This window comes from Vipera berus, assembly GCF_964194415.1.
Source record: "Vipera berus genome assembly, chromosome: 3".
NCBI classification, from domain to species: Eukaryota; Metazoa; Chordata; class Lepidosauria; order Squamata; family Viperidae; genus Vipera; species Vipera berus.
The window spans coordinates 89,292,054-89,314,752 of NC_138204.1; the positions used below are offsets into that span (position 1 = coordinate 89,292,054).

A 22,699-nucleotide genomic window follows, 5' to 3' on the forward strand; every position below is an offset into this window, starting at 1 on the left:
CCCCCGGGGGGAGGCGGGGCGGAAGGAGGAGAGGGGGAGGAGCCACGACACCTGTAAGCAAGATGGCGGGGGCTCCGGCCGAGGTGGCTTCTATTCCTCAGCCGGGGCGATGCGCCTATTTCGTGGAGCGGAAGAAGCGCTTTTGCAAGATGGTGCCGGCGCAGGGCAGGCGCTTCTGTGGCGAGCACAGCGCCGAGGAGGTAGTAAGGGGGAGAGCGAGACAAGCGAACGATCCGTTTCATTTGTAAAAGAAGCTTTTGTTTCAGTGAGCTTCCAGTTTTATCTTTTCTGACCACAGGCAGAGGGAGGAAGGAAATTCACCTTGATCAGGTCGCCTGCGTGTCATATATGTAGAGTGTGTACACACACGCACACACACCTTGATCAGGTCGCCTGCGTGTCATATATGTAGAGTGTACACACACACACCTTGATCAGGTCGCCTGCGTGTCATATATGTAGAGTATGTACACACACACACACACCCCTTGATCAGGTCGCCTGCGTGTCATATATGTAGAGTATGTACACACACACACACACACACCTTGATCAGGTTGCCTGTGTGTCATATATGTAGAGTGTGTACACACACACACCCCTTGATCAGGTCACCTGCGTGTCATATATGTAGAGTATGTACACACACACACACACACCTTGATCAGGTTGCCTGCGTGTCATATATGTAGAGTGTGTACACACACACACCCCTTGATCAGGTCGCCTGCGTGTCATATATGTAGAGTATGTACACACACACACACACACACACACACACGAGATGTTAGATTTTTCTGGTTCATCCCGTTTTTATCTCTTACGTCCATCCGGTATAAAATTTCCGTCTGCCACCCAGTACTGGAAATTATCCTGATGATTGTGAACGTGATTACATGTTTAGGGCAAGTTTTGCTGGGTTGGAGGAGGCTGCCTCAGTTTCCCTAGCATGCCATGCATAGAGAAAATGTTGCCATCGACTTAGAAAACAAGTAATGTACAAGTGGAAAACGGGCAGTGGCAGAATACAGAGTTCTTTTAAAAAACCACAAGTGCCTCAGATAATTTTTTTCAAGGAAGGTTTCTCTTTCACATCACCCCTGGATATAAGTCACCTTTTAAGGCAACATATTGTTGATTCCAATGTAAATCAATTCCATTATGTTCTCTCCCCACCCCACCAATTCCATTATGTTACATCTATATCAATTGGGACTCGCTTTTATTTTGGGGGGGATGTGGAGCTGAAAAAGGGTATGATTTAAAAGTTTTAGTAAATTGTTTATTTTTTCAACTAGGAAGAACATAAAAGGAAAAGAATCCCTTGTCCTTTGGATCCAAAACAGTAAGCAAGAGTAGATTGTGTGATTTTTTTTAAAAAAAAGAACAACGAATAGCATTGTTAATTTGTTTATTTTTAATTTTAGCACTGTGTATGAAGATCAGCTACAAAAACATTTGAAAAAGTGTAATTCAAGAGAGAAGCCAAAGCCTGTAAGTGTCATTGAAACTGCTTGAAATAAAATTAAGGGGGATTTTCTAGGGGCATACTAGCAGAACTGCCTCCAGTAATACCCTGATGAAAGTAAGGATATTTACAGATGGATGCATCACAGAACCACCAATAAATATATGGTAGTGTTTGTACAATAGGGCTTTATTGTATCGCTATTCTACTTTCTCATACTTAATTGATTTTCAGAGATAAGAAAGACTGGAAAGTTTGTGAAGAAATATGGGAAGTTGCAAATAGAAGGCAGTTTATCTGAATCCTTTGTGGAATTCAGTGAATTTAGCCAGATAATTGCATAATGGAAACATGTTCTGGAAGCACCCAGAATCTGTTTGCAACATAAATGGGTCTTGGGTATTATAGCAGAGCAAAGAGGGCTGCCTTAAAGCCAAGAATTTCAAACTATAAGGCAAATCCTTTCAGTAGGTAGCAGTAAAAACAACAACAAACGAAGTAGAAAATAATAGATGTTAAATAAAGTCACATTTTGTTTAGTCAAATATTATATAAAAATTAGAATTCATAAGTTTATTACAGGTCTTATTGTGCTAATAGAAAAAATAGTCCTTGGTTCGCCTATCTGTATACACTTGTCTAAATATTACAAATGATAACTTTATGATTGTTTCGTGCTATAGGTACAATCAAACTCCAGAATGATTTTGTTTTTTCTTAAATCATTTAAAACTTAATGCGTGTAAATACTGGAAAAGAGAGTAATAATTACTCTATAACATATTTCCATATTTCATTTAAGGTCTACTTTATTAAAGATATTAATGCAGGACTGAAAAATGAAACAGAATTATCTGAAGAACAGGTGAATAAATGTCTTAAATATATTTTGAACTGCTAGAAGAGATAAATGCTGCTTTTTAAAAATCCATTATTTTTATTTATTAAATTTATATGCTGCCTATCTCAATAGCCTGTTTGATATTGTGAATTAGGCACTGGCCTAGAAACCAGGAGACTGTGAGTTCTAGTCCTGGCTTAGGCATGAAAACTGGCTAGGGCACACTCTCTTAGCCCAACCCACCTCACAGAATTGTGCGAAAATTTGAAGCAGAAATATTAGGTACATTTGCTGCATTGGGTTGACCAGAAAGATGTGTAGACAGACAGAGAGACATACAGGATTAAAATATAATAATAATATATTTAGTGAGAATATTATAGAAGAATGCTGTTTTATAGAAGTTGCAGAGATAACAAATACCATACCATTGGCCACTGTTGCAGAATTATAGCAGCAAGATATTTGGTCTTGGCAATTAATAATAATAATAATAATAATATATAAAATATATCTAATGCTATTTGAGCAGCAGGAAGAAAAATCCTGGTGTTGGAATGGACAGAAGCATTTATTTTGCCGTGACATCCAAGTGTTTTTCCACATGATGGCTCAAGAACTGGCAGAAAAGTATGCTAGCTTTAAAAAATGCTGACTGCACTGTACCTTTTCTATATAGATCAGGCATGTCAAACTCGCGACATCACGTGATGTCACGTGACATATTGCAACTTTTTCTCCATTGCCAGCAATGGGGTGAGCGCAGTTTTCAGTATGATGCATCTGGCTCGCAGGCCAGCAGTTTGACTTTCCTGATGTAGATAGATATAGGATTTGAATACAGATGTTGTGTAGCATGCAATTCAAAAATTATATCAAGTGTTGTAAAAAAGAGAGCAATACATAGGATACAAACACCCATCCCCCAATAACCTGAAGGCTTGATATGGTTACCCTTATTGGCATCGACTGATTGAAAACAAAACAAAAAGAAAAGCTTTTCCACTCCTGTGAATTGTACTGTATTTATTACTGTTCTTGTCCTTCATCTAAATATATTTTCTAGTCAAGGAGAATTGGATATTGTTTAGATCCTATCCGATGTAGTACAATTTTTGGACTTATTTTTGCTTTGTATAGATGGGTTTCTATAAACAAAGTAAGAAATATACTATGTCCATTCTAGCAGGTACGAATTTCTGCACTTTCTAAACAAGAACTAGAGAACTTAATTAGGAAGCTTAAAAAAGCAAATAACGGTAAGTATTTTATTTTTATGTGGGTAATCACACAATATAAACGATGAAATAATTCAAAATAACTGTTTTGTTATTTAATGGATTTCGATATGTATGAGAATTACATTGTAAAGTTATTTACAATGTAAATAGTGTAAACTACATTGTAAAGTTGTTTACATTTAAAATATTTGCAAAATCGGATATTAGTTTTCTCATACAATAACAACAACAGACATTTGAGAGAATATTTACATTGTTAATTCAATTCAAACTCAAACACACAATTCTTCATTCTATTCTCAGCTATAAATTATGTACTTAAGGACCAAATCCTTTCTCATCATGCCTTAGAAGAAGCCCTAAACGATCCCCAGAATGGAGATGCAGCTTTTAAACATTTAAAGCAACAGGTAGCTGTCTTGCAAAAATTAATATATTTAGTATAATTTCTTGTTCTAAATAAATTGCTTTCTAGTGGCTGAATTATTGTTTCCTTGAAAACACTGATAATTTTATACATGTTTTTTTTAATCTGTTTAATCCACAACCCTAGATTTCCCTAACATTTCATAAGAATATTAATGAACCTTATTTTCTTTTAGGTATATTGTAAAGTCGTTCAGGATTTTTTTTGTTCTAGGTTTTGCAAAAGAAAATTAATTTTTGTAGTAAATATTAAAAAATAAATGTCAGCGTGGAAGAATTAGTTTTCTAAATTTACTGAAAATAATATAATTTATAATAATAGTAATAATATAATGTCATGCAAATAATAAGTCATGCAAAACCTAAGGAAGATAGTATTTGGCTATAGGACTAAATCACAAAGCCCATGCATTTTGGAAGAATTACAATAATACAATATCGTTTCAAAAATCTATGGCTGATTTTAGGATTCATTCACGCTTAATTCAAATAGTACAATGAATATCTTTGCTGGTTCATAAATAAACTTGATGTCTATAGGCTTCTATATTAGGTAACATGAAAAGATTGCATTTGCTTGGACCAGGGAACTGTTTTGTGGAATTTGGAGCCGGACGAGGAAAACTGTCCCACTGGTTGGATATAGCTCTACAGGATGTCCAAGATGTTAATTTTCTTCTTGTTGAAAGGGCATCTACCAGGTTCAAGGTAAGGCGATTATTGCTATAGTTAAAATTAACATTTTAATAATGCAATATGTCAGAAATATAAGAACATTTTTAAAATTATTAGATTTTGAATCTTGCCAGTGCTAAACATTTTTGTCCAGGTTGTAAAATACAACCAGTGTATATATACCCAATATGTTATAATAATTTGTAGTTTGACCCTGCAGGTAGATGGCAAACACAGAAAATTAAAATTAACATTTTAATAATGTAATATGTCAGAAATGTAAGAACATTTTTTTTAATTATTAGATTTTGAATCTTTCCAGTGCTAAACATTTTTGTCCAGGTTGTAAAATACAACCAGTGTATATATACCCAATATGTCATAATAATTTGTAGTTTGACCCTGCAGGTAGATGGCAAACACAGAAAATTAAAATTAACATTTTAATAATGCAATATGTCAGAAATGTAAGAACATTTTTTAAAATTATTAGATTTTGAATCTTGCCAGTGCTAAAATTTTTTGTCTAGGTTGTAAAATACAACCAGTGTGTATATATACCCAATATGTCATAATAATTTGTAGTTTGACCCTGCAGGTAGATGGCAAACACAGAAAACGTTACTTTCAGAGGCTTCAAGTTGATATCCAGCATTTATGTTTAAGTAAGTTCCTTAAAGGTCTCTCTATGAACTCTCTGAAAAACAGTGCAAATGATCCTGGTTGGTTTTTTTTAAAAAATGATGCAGGTAGTGTTCACTGCAGTTATGGAAGAAGTGCAGCGGCTACAGAGTTGGTTTTGGATGCTAAGATTTTTCTTGCTCAAGGATAGTGTCATCACATTAAAGATAAAAGAGTATGGTGCATCTCTGTAGCCCCACCCCCTCCAATCTTCTCTGCATTTTTCTTCCCTCTGTTTTCCATTTTACAGTTTTTATTAATTTATAATATAAAATACAAAAAGAAAATTGAAGGGAAAAGAAAATCAGACCCGGGTCGATAGAGTTGTCCTGAACCAGCCAGGCAGCCTCGTCTCCGAAAAAGAACTCCCTGAGCACTGCCCGCTGAACTTTTATTCACCTCCAACATTACAAAAAACCTCATCAGTCTCATACGAAATAGGGTACATAGAAATAATAAGGATTACTCAGGTGCCTATGAGATCACACAAAAACAAGGTACCATAAGATGTATGTGAAGGCTTTATCATAGCGTTTCCCAAACCTCCCACATGCCAGCCCTCCTGTGAGCCAGGAGAGTGTGCTCTCACTGAAACCAACAGGGAGGCCCATTAGGGGGGTCTGGAAAAGCTGAAGGGTGAGAAACCAAATTCTTGAGAGACCAAATTCTGGCCATTCCCACAAAAATAGGGGAAAAAGGGAGGGAAAGGAGAAGTGTAGAAAAGGGAGGGAGAAAAAAATGGGCATTGACTTCCAACTACCTCTAGTGGAGTAGAATAAAACAGTAACATCAAACCTCAACTTTTACATAATAGTATAATCTAGCCATTCCTACAACAACAAATCTCTCTAGTCAGTAAAACCCAAAATCAAAGTTTCATTTTTATCCATCTCAAGCACAAAAGTCCAGAAGTGGTTTCCTTTTCCCTCTGTTTTACCAGCTGCCACTAGTGATGTCCTAGAATGGCCCTCAGCCACTCCAATCTTCTGAGTGCTGTTTTGTTGCCTCCCTCTCCTTAGTGACTTGCTGTCATGGTTTTTTTTCCTGCTATTTTCCCCTCTCTGAACCCCTTCTACTTAGGACAACTGCATTATTAACTGTTACTGTATGTGCTTTCCATATTCTGCTGGAAAAGAGCTTGTGGGAACTGGAATGCTGAATAAGACAGACTTTTAATCACAATCAGAAGGTGTCTTATATTTTATATTATATATATTAGATTTATACGTATTAAGACAGGGGTCTTCAAACTTGGCCCTTTTATGACTTGTGGACTTCAACTCCCAGAATTCCTCAGCCAGCGTGCCTGGCTGAAGAATTCTGGGAGTTGAAGTCCACAAGTCATAAAAGGGCCAAGTTTGAAGACCTCGGTATTAAGATTTAATACAGCTTCCCTTCTGGGGCTATTGTTACAACAGTCCAATCAAAACAAATTAATATTACCCCATAATTAACCTTTAAATTAAATCTGTGTTTTCCTATGGTATTTCATTACGTATTAATGTAGCAGCATGCATTACTTTTAAGCCCCCAAATGTTTTGACTTACATGCCCCATCAGCAGTAACAGGAATAATGTTCAGGTTTCCTGAGAGTTATTGGCCAAGAATTAAGCTGAGGAAGGATGATGTGTATTATTAACAAAGGTGATAGCAGAATGTCATCATTCTGTTTGGATTTTTTTTTTTGGACAGGTAAAGTTCCTCTTCTTATGGAACAGAAACTACCTCTGGTAGGAATTGGAAAGCATCTGTGTGGTGCTGCAACAGGTAAAATAGTACAGCTTGCTCATATGTTGAAGATATGAGTCATTTAAAAGATAATGAAGTAAAAAAGCTTGCCAACAACTTTTATTCACGTACACATGCTCGCATTACATTGATTACCATTGATGCTTATGAGCAAGGCTTATGGAAGTCATTAAACCTGCTTATTATTAAACAGTAATAATAAAGACTTAGCTTAAAATGAATGCTTCGTGATGGATTTGCGGCAAAAGTAAAAAAAAAAAGTGATTTAAACTGCGTGATAACATGGTCCAGTTATAAATTATGTAGAATTTTCACAGTTACATTAGTGTGTGTGTGTGTGTGCGTGTGTGTGTGTGCGCTGACACCGCATGTAGCAATTAAAGATAAAAATAATCCTCCTCTATTCACAGATCTTGCTCTGAGATGCTTAGTTGACACCTATAGGAAATCATGTCCTGAAGAAAAGGAAGGCCCAGTAATTAAACGCCTCAAGACTGATTGTTCTGGCAAAATCCATAGCAAGTGTGGAACAGAAAACTGGAGCCCTATAGCTGGAATTGTTATTGCACTTTGTTGTCATCACAGGTGTGAGTGGAGGCATTATGTTGGCCAAGATTTCTTTACAAGAGTAGGACTGGGCCCCATAGAATTTAATTTTTTCAAAAGAATGACCAGCTGGGCTACCTGTGGCATGAGAGAAAGAGGATCGGAGACCAGCAGAAGTGGCATTCAGAATAAAGGACAAAGAAACGAAGGTGAACATGATCGGGATGATATAAATGCTGACTGCGGTTTGGATAGTCTTCAAGGGTATGTGGCTCACTTTCAGTACAATTGTCAGCCCACTACACAGGCCAGACTAGGAAATTAACTCCACAGGAAGACTAAAATTTACTTTTATTGAGATTTACTAAAATAGTACAGTCTTGCAAGTCTGGTTGTACTGTACTTCCTCCTGCTTCACTGGAATAACATCTCATTGTTCTGGACTTAAAAAATGTTTTTGCCCCTTTTGCCCAGGTAACTGTTCTTGCTTACTTCCAGTAGATCTTCCTTCTACTCTTAACAACAATAGGTTTCGGAAAGATAAATATTTTAAATATTTTCACTGCCAAAATGTGTTTTTTATCATTTATGCAGTAAGAAAGTCTTAAGTTGGACTAGTCTTTATTCAATTAACGTTTATGTCACAGCTGATTAATAGTACACTAATCAATGAATCCTTTATTTATATTGGAAGGAAAAAAAACAAGCTTGCATTGAATTGCTTGAAAGAGTGTGAAAGTTAGTCACTTTAGTTTCTAAAATTTTTTTTTTTGTTCCAGGCTGCTGACTGCTGACGAACGAAAGCAGATAGGGCACCTTTGCAAATTGTTGATTGATCACGGTCGGATCGAATACTTAGAGCAGAGAGGATATGAAGCTGTGTTGCAGCACTATACAGACTCCAGTGTGTCATTAGAAAATGTTCTTCTGACAGCTGTTCCAGCTCAGTCTTCGTGATCTTCCACAACTGCTTAAAGGTGTTTCAGGAGCTTCACTGCTTCCAGGATTTGCAAGTTTGTAACATCCAGGATTGTGTTTAACAAACCAGAGATAGCTTACAGCATTCTTTGGATCAGAAAAAAAAAGTACTACTAATAAGTAGACAGCTCAAAATATTTGTTACAACAGATCTGGCTGCATTTCAGTTTCAATTTTTTCTGTGCTCCAAAAATTTGTAATAATAACCGTATCAGCTTGGTGTTTTGTTTTGTTTTTTCAGTCCGTGGTGTCAGCAGCACCTGGAATATCACTGTCCGTATTTTCTGAAAGAAAAAAAAGTATGTGTGCCAAGAAATGAACGTTTTTCGGAAATATATCAACTTTGTAAAAGGTTTTTTTTCCAGTATAAAAGATTAAGGCATTTACCTAACCTGACCTAGGAATCATGTGGGGCAGCATAACCTTATTTTTTCACGGTACTTAATGATTATGCATCAGCTTCCTGTACTCTTTTTTGCAGTGCCCACTCTGCCCCAGCAACTCTCTTAAAGAGGAGAGGGAAGGTTTACTCTCTCCAGAGCTCTGTGACCTCACATAAACTAGGATGTTTCAAATGTTTGTTTATTGGACCATTGCGGCATGGTTCATATAACATTAAGACCATGCATTTTAGCGCTAAAGCGAACAGTATTGGTACTCTGGTTCACATATCAGAATAATTTAATGGTCAAGTTCAGATTGGATATTGTTTAATATTTTGGATCTCAACCTTTAAACAATATAAAATGCCACAATGTCAGGGAAATTCCAGTGTCACAAATTTGCCTTTAACAACTCTTAAAAATATTGCAGGTCACATTTGTCTGATTCAGACTTTTTAAGAGAGAGAATGTTTGGTGGTTGTGTACTACGAAGCTACCTATTTTGGCTTCCTGCTTTCCATCCACAAGGCCACTATTGCTTGTCCAACAAGCCCGTCATTAAAAACTGGTTTAAGGTTACGTGCAAACTCAGCTCTTGAAAAATATGGCAGTCTCCTCACTGAGTGAGTATTTATTTTAAACATAAATAAGTGGTACCTTCACTGTTGAGTGATTCCTGGATATATAAATGCATGAACTGAATTCCATAGAGTTCTTGCTCCTCTTCCTCTTCGGGATTCTCACAAGGAGGAAGTGTCACTTGCAGCTTTAATGGGTTATCTCTGAAGTTGACAAATCTATTATGCATTATATAATGGAATTAATGAACTGGTATTCCTTAAACTAGAGTCACTGTTTCAAACTTAATAATTTGACTTTTAGATAAAAATATTGGAACATGGAACACTGAATAATGGTTTAGTGTTAATGTTGAGCCTATATTAGCCCTGCATTAAACTAGTCTTTTTTTCTCCCCCCTTTCTCACTCCACAGAGAATTATGAGAATCTGTTTTAGGTTAACCAGGTTGACTTTAAAACCTCACTGGATTTCTTAAATAAGCTCTTGTTTTAAACTAAAATTGAGATAAAAATTATATGGTAGAGGTGTAGACTCCAGATTGTCACAGCTTGTTTCAACAAAACCTAGTTAAAGATAACCATACTATATCAAGTTCAGATAAGATGGTAAATTATGAATACATTAAACAAAAGCATCTGATTTCATGGTTATACTTATGAGAAAATGTGGCTCAGTTAGGATTACGTATTATTTTCATGTTAACAAAAATTCTGTACCATATGAAATTAGTTTCATTGTATCTTTAGCCCAAAAGCCAATTTGGTATAGTGCACAGGTCGGCAACCCGCGGCTCCGGAGCCACATGCGGCTCTTTGAGCTGTCCCGTGCGGCTCCCAGGCCTCCTCCCTCCGCCATGTTTACTTTTGAAAAAAAAAAGTGGCACTAAAAAAGTTTAATCAATTTAAACTTCTCACAAAAAAAACCTTGCAAAGTTTAAATTGATTGGTTGGTTTGTGGGACTGCCCACAAACCGTTTGTGGGACCGCCCACAAACCGTTTGTGGGACCGCCCACAAACCGTTTGTGGAACTACCCACAAACCTCTTTGTTTTTCTAACTGCACTTGGCAGCAGTGGAGGAAGAGACGGGAGAGCTAGAAAGGTGAGTAGGGGGGATGGTGGAGGCTTGCAGATCTGCCTTCACCACCTCTTCGTTTGCGGGGGGGGGTAGGGTTAGGGTTGCCTCCCCCTTCTCTCTGCCGAGGCTTGAAGCAGCCCCCGCAGAGAGAACGGGTGGTTTGCCTCCCCAGAGAGAAGGGGCGGTTTGCCTCCCCTTCTCTCTGCCGAGGCTTGAAACAGCCTGAGCAAAGAGAAGGGGCAGTTTGCCTCCCCTTCTCTCTGCCGAGGCTTGAAACAGCCCACGCAGAAACAGCCCGAGCAGAGAAAATGGGGCGGTGGAGCGCTCCGCTGAGAGAATGGGGCAGCAGAGGCTGGATCCCCCGAAAGAAGTCTCTGCCGAAATGAGAATGGGGCGGTGGAGGCTTGCCGCCCATTCTCTCGGCAGAGACTTCTTTCGGGGGATCCAGCCTCTGCCACGCCGAGAGAACAGCAAGCTGCCCCATTCTCTCGGCGGAGCGCTTCACCGCCCCATTCTATCGGCGGCTTGCCAACCCGAAAGAATTCTCCGCCGAGATGAGAGAACGGGGCGGCAAGCCGCCAAGGGAATGGGGCAGTGGAGCGCTCCGCCAAGAGAATGGGGCGGTTTGCTGTTCTCTCGGGGCAGCAGAGGCTGGATCTCCCGAAAGAAGTCTCCGCTGAGAGAATGGGCGGCAAGCCTCCACCGCCCCATTCTCTCGGCGGAGCACTCCATCGCCCCATTCTCTCGGCAGCTTGCCACCCCATTCTCTCATCTCAGCGGACACTTCTTTTGGGGGATCCAGCCTCCGCCACCCCATTCTCTTGGCGGAGACTTGCAGAGCTGCTACCTTCGGCTGCTTTTCTTCCGGGGCATCCAGCTGTTGAGAGAAGGGGGTGGCAGAGGCTGGATTCCCCCAAAGGAAAAGTAGCCGAAAGCAAGCTGAAACAGAGAGAAGGAGACTGCAAGAAGGGTGAGATCCGCGCGGGCTGAGAAACACTGATCTCGTGTTCCTGGCAATCTCCCTCAATTTCCACTTGTTGAAGTTCGGGGCTGGCCTTACGGAGTTGTCAGAGCTCCCGGGAGGACTCATACACCCGGCCGCTGATCAGCCTCTTGTTTTGTGCATGCGTGTGCACTCTTTTTTGCGGCTCCCAGTTTTTTCTTTTGTGAGGGAACCGGTTCCGAGTGGCTCTTTCACTGTTTCAGCTTGCTGACCCCTGGTATAGTGGTTTAAGGTAAAGGTCTCTAACCTTTCCAGGCTCAAGGACCAGAGGGAAGGAGAGCAGCTTCAAAATTGGTGTACATGCGCACGGGGCCACGCACAGTGGTGTGGCATTAGCCCCATTCATGCATGTGGCCTGCACTGGCGCAGTGCGCATGCACAAACAGCCGCACACCTCCCACGGCGGCTAGCAGCCCGTTCGCGCCGCACCAACCACCCAGGCTAGCAGTGCAAATGGGCTACAGACACCCATCCCACGCTAGCATCCCTGTCACGTCCATGTGCATGTGCAAATGGGGCCATGGGTGCTACCACGAGTGTGTGTGGGGGGAATACACATGTACACACCGGCCAGCCGTTTCCGCGGCCCGCTGGCCAAGAGCCCACAGCCCGGTCTCGGGCCGCAGACCATAGGTTGGGGACCCCTGGTTTAAGGCATCAGCTAGAAATAAGGAGACTATGAGTGCCTATCCTGTCTAAAGCACAAAGCCAACTTGGTAACCTTGGGCCAATCACTTTATCTCAGCCCTAGGAAGGAGGCAAACCAATTCTGAAAAACTTTACTTGCTAAGTAAAAAGCACAAGATAATTTAAAATATCACCTGCTAGTACAGTTCTAGATTTTGTTCCTCTCAGCTGTTCTCTAATAGATGCTGAGGAATCTGGAAACATAATTGCTTCCTAAGACAGTACAGTATGTCAGTTCTCAGATATTGTGCAGAGACTGGAGATGAGATTGAGATTAATAATGCATTCAGCATGTTATTAGGGATGAATCTGAGCAAACTTTTGAAAAGAAGACTAAAAACATCAGCCATGGACAACAAAGCCAGTTACATTTATCTAGAGCATTTAATCTTCCAATTGCAGCTAAGGTGGGTTTTCTCTTCCCCCCCCTTACCTTAGATTTAGCATGTCCTTTAGGCATTTAGGAATATCTTGCAGTTTGTTGCTGGTCAGAACAAGGGTGGTCATATTTTTAAGATTAGAAATAGATTCAGGCAAATAGGTTATTTCATTCCTTTGGAGCCACAAAGTATGTAGGTTTTCTGCTCTGTAAAGTCAAATGGGTCTATTCATTAGAAAGAACATCAGTTGAAGATGATGTATAATAGTTTGTCTTACTGTAGAATTTCTCATTTGGGCTATAGACCTGGAGTGCAAAAGTGAAGTGTGATAACCTTAAGCAATTTGGAATCTTTAAAAGCCCGACTCCCTGCCAGAGAATCATAGTTCTCTGCTTGCTGTTTATTTTGGTCGGAGTTAACAGTACTTCATAACTGTTCCAACTTAATTAAAAGTTTTAATACATCTGATAAATACTGCAGATTTCCATGGGAAAATATGAACAGCAGTCTTCAGTGAAATAACTATCATTTATCTGTTCATCCTTCTCTAAAGGCATTTTCTGTAATTTCAACAGCAATGAACCAAACATTATTAAAAGTGTATACAAAGTGCCATCAGATAAAGATATGAACCTAGACTGACTGGTTTTAAATTGAACACTTTCTGAATTTTGGTAACCATTAATTATATTTTTCAGCTTTACTTTCCCCATCTGTGAAACAAATCACTGTTTACCTGAAAGATTTTTTTTTACAAGAAATGCTCAACAATACAACAATTAAAATGCTCTTAAAATCAGTTAAAAGAATGGGATCCAAATGGTATACATTTCAGTTTATCTACTTAAATAAATTGTTAGGTCCTATTTTAAAAAGCCTTTATGTCGTATGACTGTTACAGGATACATATAATTCAACTGCTTGTCTGAATTGTATTTGTTTCGTTAGGTAAGTAACAACCTTTTGTTTTTGTCTATGGAAATAAAACTACAAGATCTTTGATAATTAAGTCACACAGACATGAATCGCATCTCTGATTGTTATACTTGCTTGTCAATATTTCCAGGGATTTCTTTCAGCCTGTTGCTCGCCATATCTAGCCACTCCAAGTTAGGCATATCTAGAATGACTAGAGGGAAAGTAGTGAACCGGTTCATACTCAGATCTAAGTGAGAAAGCTTCTTCAAGTTGCTCAGCTAAAAAAAGAAAAAGAAATAAAGAATCTTAGTGAAGATTAATTTTGATAAACCACATTTCATCAAATGATGTCAGCTTCAGTTATAATGGAACAGTGGGAAATTCTGCATTCTGGCAAGACATCTATCATGCTTTGCTCAGGGATCGAGAGGGAAGTGACACCTGATTCATGTTATTTTTGTGGGTTCCCCTCCCCACACACATTAATGCGTTGATCCTGTAAGTGCTAAGAAAGCAACACTGAAGCTAGATCAAATGGTGCAGGCTGGCTGGGGAATTCTGGGAGTTGAAATCCACACATCTCCAAGTTACTAAGTTGAGAAACCCTAAAATAGTACATTAGGTCCAGAAATGTTCAAAGTGGACTCTGGACAAACAGTTGATCTTTCCTGAGTGCTTCTACTCAGTTGTTTAACTCTTATTTTTAAGCTGCCCAACTCCATTACGATCTTGGATGACATATAATATATAGCACAACAGAATAGGGTACAGTACAATACATGATGCAACACAATACACTATAAAATGAAAAAAAAAAACGTTTGGGGAACAAGAACCACCCTCTCAAAATCGGACAATCCCCAAGAGCCCTACCAACTCTATAGCCATAAGCCTGAGGAAAGAGCCAGGTTATAAAGACTTCAACTAAATAACGTCACTGTCAGTGAGCACTGCACAAATCTTGAAGTGGGGCAGCGATGTGATTCTCAAGGATTAGGCATTAAAGAAAGGAAATCTTGCTTCTTTAGTCCCATTTAGTGTTATTGCTTAATTGAAGGCATTGGGAGCTTGGTTGGATTGCTGCATATGATAAGCAGCAGCTACAGGTAGTCCTCAAATTATGACCACAATCAGCACCGGAACTTCTATCAGTAAGTGGGGCAGTTGTTAAGGGAGTCATGCCAGATTCAATGACCTTTTTTTTTTACTGCAGTCAAGTGAGTCACACGATTAATGGATTTTCCTCCATTGTCTTTGATTGTTGGAGGTTTGCTGGGAAAGTAGCAAATGGCGATCACATGGCCCCAGGGGCACCGCAGATGTCATAGATGCAGGCCAGTTGCCATATGTCCAAATTCTGATCACACATCACCATAAGGATGCTGCAACAGTTATAAGTGCAAGGACTGGGTTGTAAGCCACTTTTTGCCCCGTCACTTTAACTTCGATTAGTCACTTAATGAATGGTCATAAGTCAAGGACTATACGTATGGAAGAAAGGTGGCCCTACGAGTAACCAAGACCTAATTCCCTTTATTTTATAAAAAGAAATTTAGAATCACTGTATATAATTGCAGATAAACCGAGAATTTTAAGTGCCAAAATGCACTCAAAAAAATTGGGTTCAGCTTATTCTCAAATGACTATCTCCGAGTATACCGTATATGGTTGTACTATTTAAAGTATTTAAATCTATATTTCCTGTATATAATAGTTAATAAGGTCATCTGGAAATTAGGATACCCTGTAATTTTTAACCAAAAGTACATGAATAATGTAGGTTGGTTTATCCACAGCTGGCACATTTTTCATGGTATTTTGGTTAAACATTTAAGGTTTGATTTATCCGTGCATGGGCTTATATGCAATTATATATGATACTCTAGAATTTCAGAAAATGAGCAGCTTAATTATGCATTTCATTCACACATAACCTGAAGCCAGCATGTGATTTGTTTGAGGCTTAAATGAGATGGCAAAATTCTTGATTGCTTGTTCAACCAATCAAACTTTAAAAGAAACCCTTGACTTGATGTGATACATGAAACAGGCCCTAAGTCTGATTGCATTGGTATCAGATGTGAGGTCTAACCTAGAATACCTTCCATTCCCAATAGGGTATTTCTGAAGGACTACAATATTATGTACATCTAATAATTCCAGGACAATTTGTATACTTAAATTAACCAAGAACCACATGAAGCAATTCTAAACTTGATTTATAATGGCAACCCTCATGTATACATGTACTGTTAATACACTGGAAGTTCATAATAATAATGTATTAAATTTATATGCCTCCAAGCAACTCTGAGCAGTTTACAAATTGTTTAAAAATACTTCTAAAACACGGTGTCATGGTTTCGACAGATGAAACTGTTCAAAAGAACCTTTTATTCGAGAAGCAAAGTATCGGCACTACATAGTTAAAGCCCAAAACTGAATCCCCCTCCCCTGGGCACAAAGTAGCAAAGTACAATTCCCTCTTCCAATTAACAGTCATAAATCACATTCCCCAATTAGCTTGAAGCGCAGGCTTTCTCACCAGATCTCCAGCCTGCCAAATATCAGCTCTGGGTGCAATAACCTTGATTCCCACGGCTGACTTATTATTGTTATGACTAACTGGACTCTCATCCACATCCCCCCTCCCAGCATCATCTAACTCTAAAAGCAAAAGAGAAAAGATGGCTACATTTTCATCAGTTGTCAAAGCAAGAACATCCGATGTTAGCAGCGTTGACACACTGGTGTCAAACCCGCCACGTCATGTGACGTGTCACGACATATCGCAACTTTGCATTGCCACCAATGGGATGGGCACCTCTTGGGTATGATGAAACTGGCCCGCGGGCCGGCAGTTTGACCCCTGTTCTAAGAGAAGAAAACAATACACACACATAAAGATGACAGAAATAACAAACCCAGAACAAGGAAAAAGATAAAAAGGGTTTTTTTTTCATCACGTTCAACCAAGGTCTGAGGGACGAAATTCAAAACACTAGCAGGGTGAAGGCCATTAAAATTTAATTTATTATATGAAATTGCTGTGAGACTCTTGATTCAACTACAGAGGTAGTGATATAATTTATCAGCAGTGACATCTCTCATTGTGAGGCTATGCATGCAGCTGCTGAAATGTTATAGGGAAGAAAAATCACCATCTGATGCCTCCATGTCAGTGACACATTTTGCATGACTGATGAGGCAAACAAGTATGTTCATATAGGGGAGCAAACGAATGTTCATTAGCTGCTCATTTGTTAGTTTATTACAAATCATTTTAAACATTTAAACATCTGGTTATTATGAACATAGAGGAAGACTATGATATTTCCTAACCTGATGGGGAAGATCACAGATGTCTCTATTTACTGCCAACTCGAGTCTTTCTAAGCCAACACAGTTGCCTAATTCTTTAGGAACCAATTTAATTTTATTATAACTGAGAATCAACTCCTGAAGATTTGACAATTGACCTATAAAAGCCAGACAGATTAAAGAAAACCTTGGTTTAATATTCACTTGCAAAAAGCTTCATTTTAAACAAAAAAACTGTTAAAATTAGAGGGAAAGGAAAAAGATCAAGAATATTAAAATTAAGAGAAAGCTTCTACAGATTTTTAAGACTCATTTTAGAAGTCTAACATTACTTCACTCATAGAAATGTTAAGTTGCCCAAGAATTAATATTGGAAACCAATTTCATTTCCTAGTTACATTATTGATCCAGCCAATAACAAATATCCAATAATCTGCATAATTTACTCAACACTTTTTTCTGATACCTATTTCGTTAGAAGTTTGCGTGTTCTCAACTCTGGTAACTTGTAAATAAGCCTTGAAGAGATCTGTTCTTTTTCCATCCTTGGATGGGGCTTGTTTTCAATTGATGCTTTGTTTAATTAGGGTTTTTTTTGTTTGTTTTTTCCATCATTTTTATTCTGTTTTTTTATTGTTTTATTGTAAGCCACTCTTAAGTTGATGAAATTGGGTGGCTCTATAAATTTCATACAATAAGTAATTCAACTGTCCTCAATTCAGATGCATCAGAGTTACAACACAGAATTTCCAAACTCAGGCCATGAGATAAGAAATTCTGCAAAATGTAGTCTCAATACACATGGAATGTATAGAAGGAAAGTTACGGTACTTAGGACACTATGAAGAAATCAGGAGACTAGAACAGGAAAAAAAACAGAGAAAAAATTTACTCTTGTTCCAGAAACAGCTGCTTCTTTCCAGTTGCCAAATGACAGAAACCTTTATATCCCTTGCTGAACAAACCCACCAGTTCACCCCAATGTCTTTTTTAAAGTATCTCAACACCGTGCTTCTTGAAAAATAAAATTGAGTCAACTGAGGACCAGGAATGTTAAAAAAGAACAGGAAATTCTGCTCGATAAAGATAGTATGTGGTCCACAAAGTAGCTCTTATATTAGCAGCCCTCACGTTCCAGAACATGTTCCCCTGGAGGTATTTTTCACCACTATTTTCTTAACATTTCAAAAAGACTGTGAGACAATTCTGTTTTAACATCCCTTTGAGGATGAATAATTGTAGCAGCCATGTATATTGTTATATAGTTTGTGTGTGTTGTTTATTCAGAGTAGTAGTCCTTTGTTCTCCTTTCTTGACTCATTGATATATGCACCACCCACAGAATAGTGATTGGACTATACAGATATTGCTAATAAATAATCTTGTCAATATCTGATGAAAGTGGACTGTGTTACAAAAAAGCACAGGTCAAAATCTATAATGTTTATAATGTGTCAAGACTCACTTGTTTTACTGTTGCATCAGTTTTATAAGATAATCATGGGAAGCTTCTGGAATATTGTGAAAACATCTCATAATGCTATAAAGCACAATAAACATTTTGAAAGAACCAAAGAAACAAAGAGAGTAAGTTAAAAATGTAATATATTCAAAGAATAGGGCTCTCAATTTCTTTCGAGCCTGTGCTGTTTATCAAGAGTTTTTAAAAATTAAGCACTTCCTTAATTTCAAGGAACTTCCTAATTCAAAACCCAACCTGAAGAGGTAAATCACAAGGAGGAATGTTGACATGAAACTCACCAATCTCCCTAGGAATTTCTGTAATAGAATTTCGAGATAGATCTAGGACCACAAGATTTTGAAAGCGACCAACGTAGTGAGGGATTTTGATCAAATTAGTTCTGTGAAGCTGCCATTCCTGCAGGTAATTCAGTTTCAGTAAGCAAGATGGTAGAGTCTAAATTTGAATGAGAGAAAACAAAAAAGGGGTGGAGTCTCTAAGCACACCAGATCAGACATGTCAAACACAAGGCCCGGGGGCCGGATCCGGCCTGCAAAGTGGTTTCATGTGGCCCGTGAAGCCATCCTGGAAACAGTGAGGGAACGGCCCCCACTGCCTTGACCCTGGCCCAGAGACCCTCCTTCTGCCAGAGACCCTCAGATCTGTCCCACTCCTGCCCAGGCCCCCATAGGCACCCTTGATGCGAACGATGTAGAGCTGGCCACACCCACCCAGTAGGCCATACGCACTCAAGCCACACCCACCCAGTAGGCCACACCCACCCTGGCCATACTCACCCGGCCCCCTGAGGGCAACCACAATGCTGATGCGGCCCTCAATGAAATTGAGTTTGACACCTCTGCACCAGATCAATAACTCTACAGGCAGTCCTCAATTTATGACCACAACTGGGAAGTGCACCCAATTTAACAACCATTTTGCCATAGTTGTTAAGTGAATCGTATGGTTGTTAGACATACCTGGTTTTCCCCTCATTGCCTTTGTTTCTTGGAAGCGGGCTGGGAAGGCTGCAAATGGTGGTCATATGACCTGGGACACTGTAGCCATTGTAAATACATGCCAGCTACTAAGTGCCTGAAGTTTGATCACATGAACCTGGGGGATGCTGTGACAGTCTTAAGTATGAGGAGCAATTAAACGTTACTTTTTTCAGTGCCGTTGGAAATTCAAACAATTGATAAAAGAATGTACGATAAGGGCTACCTGTACATTAAAAGGTTACAACAGTCAGTTTCAGGAACTAAAGAAACTGAGACAAAGTACAGTATACCTAACCTGGGCTACAAAAATATGGATAGCCTCTTGTAAAGAAAACTAAGACAATGCTGCCATACAGTGGCGTAGCGTGGGGGGTGCAGGGGGGGCCGGCCGCACCGGGAGCAACATCTGGGGGGGGCGTGCTCGCACTGAGCTGCTCAGGGAGCCCCAAGGGCTGCACAGAGTCGGCTTGGCTCCGCTCTCGAGCTGCTCTTTCTTGCAAAGCGAAACGAGTCCGGCAGGTGAGATGGGTGGCCACATAAACTGAATAAAATAAATAGAAGCACCCAACTCTTCGCCCAGGCTCAGGCCAACCGCAAGCGCCCCGCAGGCGCCCCGGCAGGCTTGGCCGAGCGAAGACGGACCCGCCGGCCAGCCGGCCTAGCTTCGTGCACATGCGTGGCTTTATTTAGCAGGGCTCACGTGCGAGCTTGAATGCAGTGGCTCTTGCAGGTCGGAGCCCCGCCCAGCCGCCCTCGAGAGGGACCCGGAAGCATCCCGCATGCGCGCGACTCTTCTTGGAAAGTCTACGCCGCTGCGGGGCGCGTCTTTTCGGCGGTGCCGTGACGTCACTTGCCTTGCCCAGGGTGCTGACAACCCACGCTACGCCACTGCTGCCATACATTGATTATCTGGTTGTATGCAACTCAGTCTTTTTTTTTATGAAAAAGAGATATTTAAGAAACACAACCAAGCAAAAAGAAGAGATAAAAAATAAAGGAACAGTAAAGAGGCACATAACCTAATTAGGAATTTTCAAAATAACACTGGATTAGTATTGCATATAAGGATGATCGTATTTAAATTCAACACTTTCAAATCATTGTTAAAATCAAATCCTTAATCAATACAGCTAGGTCCTGATTAATGCAGTTAATGAATCCCACAAAATGACCACATTATTTGAATTTGCACTATTTGAGCTGATGTTTCTATAGAAAATAGGATAATTGGTTCCAGTTTGACAGAAATAGGCAATGGAAAATTTCTAACATAAATTATATATGTGTTAATGATTTTTTTACAGTAAAGAATAGAAAGAATATATCTACAGTTTAAACTTATTAACAACATCATAGAGGCAATAGAAATGTTATCTAAAAACAAAAAAAAATTGAATATCACTCCTAAAGGTAATCCTACACTGATGAAAACATTATGTCTCAATCTCCTTGTAGATGTTTGCAAACAACAAAAAGGTAATGCAATTTGGCATTTTTTAAAAATTTCCCATGCATGTTTTATAATAATGCGCTCTGTAGATTTAGCCATTCCAATAGCTTGTCCTATTTTAGTGTTGCTATGACATTAATAAGGTTCAACTACATCACATTTTTCCTCTTAACAAGCCTCTTCTTTTTTTTGAACTTGTTCTGTTTCCTTTGACATATTTCTTTCTTCCATTTTACATATACAAAGATGAGCAACATCTGTGCATATTGACTGCACAATCTAGCCTTCCATGAACTGAATTTTGGGTTCCATTAAACCCAACCTGAAATCAATTTACAAGTCACACTAAATCAAATATTGCATTGTTTGAATTCACATTAATCGTGCCCTAGTTATAATTAGCAAAAGTGATGCTGTTCTTTCCACATGTTTCCAAGGGCTCTCAGCCAAAAGCAAATAGCTCTTGCAGGTCTCCAGGAAGTGGGGAAGCAGCTGAACATTAAACTGATAAAACAAAATATTGAAGCAAAGTGAAGAATGAAAACTCATCTCTTAGCAGTTCTTGCACAAATACCTGCCATTCCTCCTGCTCAATCCTTAAAACAGCCCTTCCATCTTCGTTGATTACTTTGCCTTTCAGCTTGGCCAAACTCGTCCTCTCTTCCCAAATAATTGTCAGTCTAGAAATAAAAGTTGTAAAGGTTTAGAGATGCATTTTCCTTATTGCTGCAATTTCCAACGTGCTTTAAAACTTCTGTAGTCTGGAATTGATAAGGCAGCACAGCTGTTGCTATTAAACAGTGGAGCAGTTAGTATTAACTGTTTCTCGGAAACCAAAAGCTCCTAAATCATCATACTTTACTGCATTTACAGCCAAGTTGAATATCATCCTCGGGCTGGCCTTGACATAAAGGAGATTTTAGTAGCAGAACACTGGAATGCATTACAACTGCTATTTGTAGAACAGAGCCAAGAGTATTTTGGAACATTTTTAAAAAAATCTACTACTTCAGTATTTGCTGGGTTGTTTTTTTTTTACATTTTTGGAGATCTCCTGAAAATCAGAAAGAGATCGCAATTGAAATATGATCACACTTCTCATCCCAAGGATCTCTGAGTACCTACCTCCCTGCAGCCTTTTGACTGAATTCTTTTTGCTTCCGAAGCTCTTCGGTGATTTTCTGGATTCTGACTTCCCACAGGTCTTTAATAGCCATAAATGAGCCAACAGAAACCGCGGTTTCAGTCACAGCTCTTCCACATTCAAATTCAGCCCCCACTTTCATTTTTTTGCTAAGGTATCCAGAACTGTTGTGAGCGAAACAGGAAACCCGTGTGAGATGGAAAAATGCCTTCAATTTCTGGATTTTTAATTGACATCCAGGAGAAACATCTATAGGAAGGACAAACATTAATTCACCATTAACACCGAGCCTATTCTTAGGAGTCCTGCGTGCAGACTTCTGTGGCCTGCCACAGGTTTTAGGGCAAAGCTTCTCTGATAACTGTGCAAAATAATGGCAATTGAAAAGAACCAGCCATTTGAAAAGCGTGCTCCCAATTTTAGCTGCAAAGCAACAACAAACTCCTTGCCAATTCACTCCCCCCTCTCCAGGAGTGAATTAAAGGATTTTATCAACCACTTACTTGAAACCACAGATGGTTTTCCATGGCCCAGAGATTTCTGTACAATAAGAATTCCGTTATGAATCCTGATAGCTTTGTTAAAGCCATTAAACCCTTCCTGCCAGTTATGACAGAGCAAAATGTCACGGCAGCTAGATTCTAATTTTAACCCATGACATTGGCAGGAACAAGTTCAAGCAGTAAC

General features: G+C 39.3%; 2 protein-coding genes and 1 long non-coding RNA gene across 5 annotated transcripts; 2 read left to right on the forward strand and 1 right to left on the reverse strand.

Annotated features, from left to right (window-relative positions):
- Positions 1-40: 40 nt before the first annotated feature.
- On the forward strand, positions 41-8,826 carry TRMT13 (tRNA methyltransferase 13 homolog). 3 transcript variants are annotated; one of them, XM_081323985.1, is made up of 11 exons: positions 41-200; positions 1,299-1,345; positions 1,428-1,494; positions 2,271-2,333; positions 3,496-3,568; positions 3,854-3,960; positions 4,517-4,684; positions 5,250-5,316; positions 7,026-7,100; positions 7,493-7,892; positions 8,408-8,826. In XM_081323985.1, exons 1-11 carry the CDS (start codon positions 63-65, stop codon positions 8,583-8,585), a joined length of 1,383 nt encoding a protein of 460 aa, XP_081180111.1. In that variant the 5' UTR covers positions 41-62; the 3' UTR covers positions 8,586-8,826. The 3 variants fall into 3 exon arrangements, with proteins under 3 accessions (XP_081180111.1, XP_081180112.1, XP_081180113.1); XM_081323986.1 differs by having other exon boundaries at positions 3,499-3,568; XM_081323987.1 differs by having other exon boundaries at positions 57-200; positions 1,303-1,345.
- LRRC39 (leucine rich repeat containing 39) lies at positions 8,652-22,592 on the reverse strand. Its single transcript, XM_081323988.1, has 9 exons — positions 22,516-22,592; positions 21,994-22,261; positions 21,443-21,548; positions 18,717-18,873; positions 16,977-17,113; positions 13,767-13,912; positions 12,770-12,922; positions 9,647-9,786; positions 8,652-8,890 (listed from the first exon to the last, which is right to left on the reverse strand). Exons 2-9 carry the CDS (start codon positions 22,152-22,154, stop codon positions 8,844-8,846), a joined length of 1,047 nt encoding a protein of 348 aa, XP_081180114.1. The 5' UTR covers positions 22,155-22,261; positions 22,516-22,592; the 3' UTR covers positions 8,652-8,843.
- Positions 9,493-13,741, forward strand: LOC308665775. Its single transcript, XR_014025955.1, has 2 exons — positions 9,493-9,612; positions 13,415-13,741. It is a non-coding gene; the product is annotated as an uncharacterized lncRNA (long non-coding RNA).
- Positions 22,593-22,699: the final 107 nt, after the last annotated feature.

What these genes read in the sequence shown, in the direction of transcription:
- TRMT13 (XM_081323985.1), top strand. Translation starts at nt 63, where the DNA reads ATGGCGGGGGCTCCGGCCGAGGTGGCTTCTATTCCTCAGCCGGGGCGA. An exon ending in TTAAACATTTAAAGCAACAG is followed by an intron (nt 3,961 to 4,516) that starts GTAGCTGTCTTG and finishes TGATGTCTATAG; the next exon opens with GCTTCTATATTAGGTAACAT. An exon ending in TCTGTGTGGTGCTGCAACAG is followed by an intron (nt 7,101 to 7,492) that starts GTAAAATAGTAC and finishes CTCTATTCACAG; the next exon opens with ATCTTGCTCTGAGATGCTTA.
- LRRC39 (XM_081323988.1), bottom strand. Translation starts at nt 22,154, where the DNA reads ATGAAAGTGGGGGCTGAATTTGAATGTGGAAGAGCTGTGACTGAAACC. An exon ending in TTGAGCAGGAGGAATGGCAG is followed by an intron (nt 18,874 to 21,442) that starts GTATTTGTGCAA and finishes ATTCAAATTTAG; the next exon opens with ACTCTACCATCTTGCTTACT. An exon ending in TCTGTGATCTTCCCCATCAG is followed by an intron (nt 13,913 to 16,976) that starts GTTAGGAAATAT and finishes TTCTTTTTTTAG; the next exon opens with CTGAGCAACTTGAAGAAGCT.